This window comes from Papaver somniferum, chromosome 10 (genome assembly GCF_003573695.1).
Source record: "Papaver somniferum cultivar HN1 chromosome 10, ASM357369v1, whole genome shotgun sequence".
NCBI lineage: Eukaryota > Viridiplantae > Streptophyta > Magnoliopsida > Ranunculales > Papaveraceae > Papaver > Papaver somniferum.
In genome coordinates, this window is record NC_039367.1 from 147447603 (window position 1) to 147450756 (window position 3154).

Consider the following 3154-nt stretch of genomic DNA (forward strand, 5'->3'; position numbering starts at 1 on the left):
TTTCTCAGGCATCCGCATAAACCATTATGCACATCTTTTACCATGCATAATCTATCATGCACTACTAGTTAATACTACATAAACAAACAGTTGACTGCATGACATATTCTGCATATTTTTTAAGAAGGCACAATCTGTTATGCATTTGTTTTTTTAACAAGCATAATGTGTTTTACATACAAACAAGAAGGTAAATGATAAGAGAAGTTTATTAGCTGATGCATAACAGGAACAAGAAGGAATTCAACGCACCTTGTTTATAGAAAACACATTGATTATTAGATTCTTCCTCTTCCTCCTCTTCACTCTCGGATCTTTCAATTTGCTTCTTCTTCATCCTTTTCAGGTCTTCGATTGTTTGGGTTCATGTCTTTTTCCTTTCTTCTGATGATCAACAACTTGCCTTACTGAAACAGACCAAATCAATATTGAAACAAATCAATGACAACAATTAAACAATATATCAGACGATGCCACAAGCAAATATTACCATCTTCGGCATCCTTATTATCTGTATCATCACCCAATACTTCCTTTGGCGCAGCATTCTTTGCTTTCTTTTTTCCTTTAGTAGCTTTTTCAGGCCTAGGTGAACTAGGTGATACTTGAGGTGACACTTTATCTTTTAATCTCTGCGACTTCCTTGACGGGCTTGCTTCAGGATCTTTTCAACACACAAATAAACAAGCTATTCATATTAAGTAATGCAGTAACTTTGGTAAGCACCACATAGATGCATAACAGGTTATGCAGATGAATCACAGACACACAAAGGAACGTAAATGCATACCCGCGACTTTTCTTTTCTTATTTGCAGCGTCATGCTTTCCTTTGGTTCTTGTCTCCTTTTGTTGCTGGTCACCAGCAGTTTCTCCTTTTTGCTCTTCTAGGTTATCATCATTAGCAGGTAAAAATGATGTTAAAATTTAAACAGATGAAAATGAGAGTTATGCAATATTTTTTTATCTGCATAACAGGTTACACACATTAATTTGATGCTGCATGACAGGTTATACACATTAATTTGATGCTGCATACCCTGTCATGCATCTGCAGAACAAGTTATGCAGATTTATGTTATGCAGTTTTTTTTATGCAGAATGAACTAGTTATGCAGATTTATGCTATGCAGTTTTTTTTTATGCAGAATGAACTAGTTATGCAGATTTATGTTATGCAGTTTTTTTTTATGCAGAATCAACACATCAATTAGTGAGGATGCATACCAGAGACTTCCAAACTTATCTCAGCATCCTTCTTTGCCTTCTTTTTCATCTTTAGCAATGTTTGGTCGCTATCACTTTCTCCTTTTTCATCTTCAACATCTTCAGGTAAAATTGATGTTAAAATCAAAGAGTGGGTAAGTTATAGAGCAAAAGAAATTAGGTATAAACATATTTGAGGATAAAAATTTCACCAGAAACAATTTTTTTCTTAGATTTGTTCTTCTTTTTGGTATTTCTGGCTTCTGGTTCATCATCGGATTCTGGTACGACAAAATGGAAACTTCAAATTAAAAAAACAAATGGAAAAAACAAAATCAAAACACAAACAGATGAAGTAATTGCTGAACATGTTTTCGATTTCTCGCTGGAACCGGACCGAACCAGACCAATTAGGAAGAAACCAAGACGAACCATTTACTAATGGATTGGTTATGGTGTAGAAAGTGGAAAACCGATAGTGTTGGTTTTGGTTTGGTTTGACCTCTAAAACCGAACCAAAAACCATTGGAAAACCGATTAATTTTTAAACTTAGTTTCTACAGTTGATTTACAAGTATTAGATTCTACCCATTGATTTAGAGGATAAATAGAAACCCTAAATCTAATATTTCATTATGATACTCTCCCTCTTTGTCTTTCTCCTTCTCTCAGTCGCCTCCCTTCTCCACCCCCAACTACAGCAGCCAGTGATGCTACTCGACTTTCTTCTTTCCGTCTTCCTTCTTTTTTGTTTGTCATTAACTAAATTAAGATATATTATATATCTTGTTTTGATATCTATATTTAGAGTAAGATTTAACTATTCTTGATATTCTTTTTATTTATTTTTTGTCTGTAAATTTTTGTAAACCAATACTATCTGCAACTACGATTTTTTTCTGTAAATTTGTGTAATTATTTTTTTTGGTTTGACATAATTATTGGTTAACCAAAAAACACTGGGACAAACCGAAACCGGATGGAACCATTTGGAAACCGAACCAATGGTTAATGGATTGGTTTGGTTTAGATTTTTAGAAACCGATAGTATTGGTATCAGTTTCGGTTTGGCTAGAAACCGAACCAAAACCGACCATAAACATCCCTACATCCATTAAATTGATTTTCTGATGAACGTGTTTTCGATTTCTTATGAACTGTGTAACCAATGATGATTTCTAGGGTTTTCGAATTTGAAATTGATTTCTAGGGTTTGATTTCTCCGAATGATGATGGAGAAAAACAAAATCCTTTTGCAGATCTATTGTAACCGATGAAGAAGAAAAATAGAAAAAGAAGTAACGGGTAGTGAAATAAATGTTTCCATTTTCAGGGAGTTATTGTAACCGTACAAAACCGGTGAAGGGGTATTACCGAGTTTCTAAACCTTTTTAGCAGAAATTAATTGTGAGCCTGAGGGTAAGAAAAAAAAACTCTGGGCCTGCCCCTAATTTTCCCACGTCGTAGACGTTTCGTTCTTTGGATCATATAAAACCAAAGCCTTTCTGTACGGCCCATAACAGTGGTAACCAACCACTAAGAACATCTGTCCACTTTTTAAACACCTGATCCTTCTCAATCGCAATGACCGTCTAAATTCATCGAGTGATGTCAGGTTTGAAATGCTGTAAATTTTTGTCCATGACTCTTTCTTTTCATAATCCGTCATCAACCATACTTCAAAACCAAGGTTTGCCCTATAAAGCATGGAAAGATACCCATCCAACACATCAATAAGCGTAGTTTCACCGGACTCCTCGTCGAAATTTGAATTATCTGGTGGTCAGATTTCACTAATGATCTCATCAGTCATGCCTAAAGAAATTAAGGCTTTGGACGAAGAGGATGACTTCCAGTGAAGTGCTCCACTACAGAACACTGTGTACTGAACATATGCTTCCAAAGGTAGGAGCCAAGGGATATTATGAGTCCGTTTGACTTGTTTCCAT

The 3154-nt window shown here is 35.2% G+C and overlaps 1 protein-coding gene across 1 annotated transcript; it reads right to left on the minus strand.

Annotated features, from left to right (window-relative positions):
- Window positions 1-342: 342 nt before the first annotated feature.
- On the minus strand, window positions 343-2874 carry LOC113316460 (protein PXR1-like). The gene is made up of 6 exons (XM_026564635.1): window positions 2771-2874; window positions 1418-1506; window positions 1227-1325; window positions 791-886; window positions 491-664; window positions 343-407 (listed from the first exon to the last, which is right to left on the minus strand). The coding sequence occupies exons 1-6, from the start codon at window positions 2872-2874 to the stop codon at window positions 343-345; spliced, it is 627 nt and encodes a 208-aa protein (XP_026420420.1).
- Between the last annotated feature and the right edge of the window lie 280 nt (window positions 2875-3154).

What these genes read in the sequence shown, in the direction of transcription:
- LOC113316460 (XM_026564635.1), bottom strand. Translation starts at nt 2,874, where the DNA reads ATGACGGATTATGAAAAGAAAGAGTCATGGACAAAAATTTACAGCATT. An exon ending in TAAGAAAAAAATTGTTTCTG is followed by an intron (nt 1,326 to 1,417) that starts GTGAAATTTTTA and finishes TTTTACCTGAAG; the next exon opens with ATGTTGAAGATGAAAAAGGA. An exon ending in TAATAAGGATGCCGAAGATG is followed by an intron (nt 408 to 490) that starts GTAATATTTGCT and finishes GGTCTGTTTCAG; the next exon opens with TAAGGCAAGTTGTTGATCAT.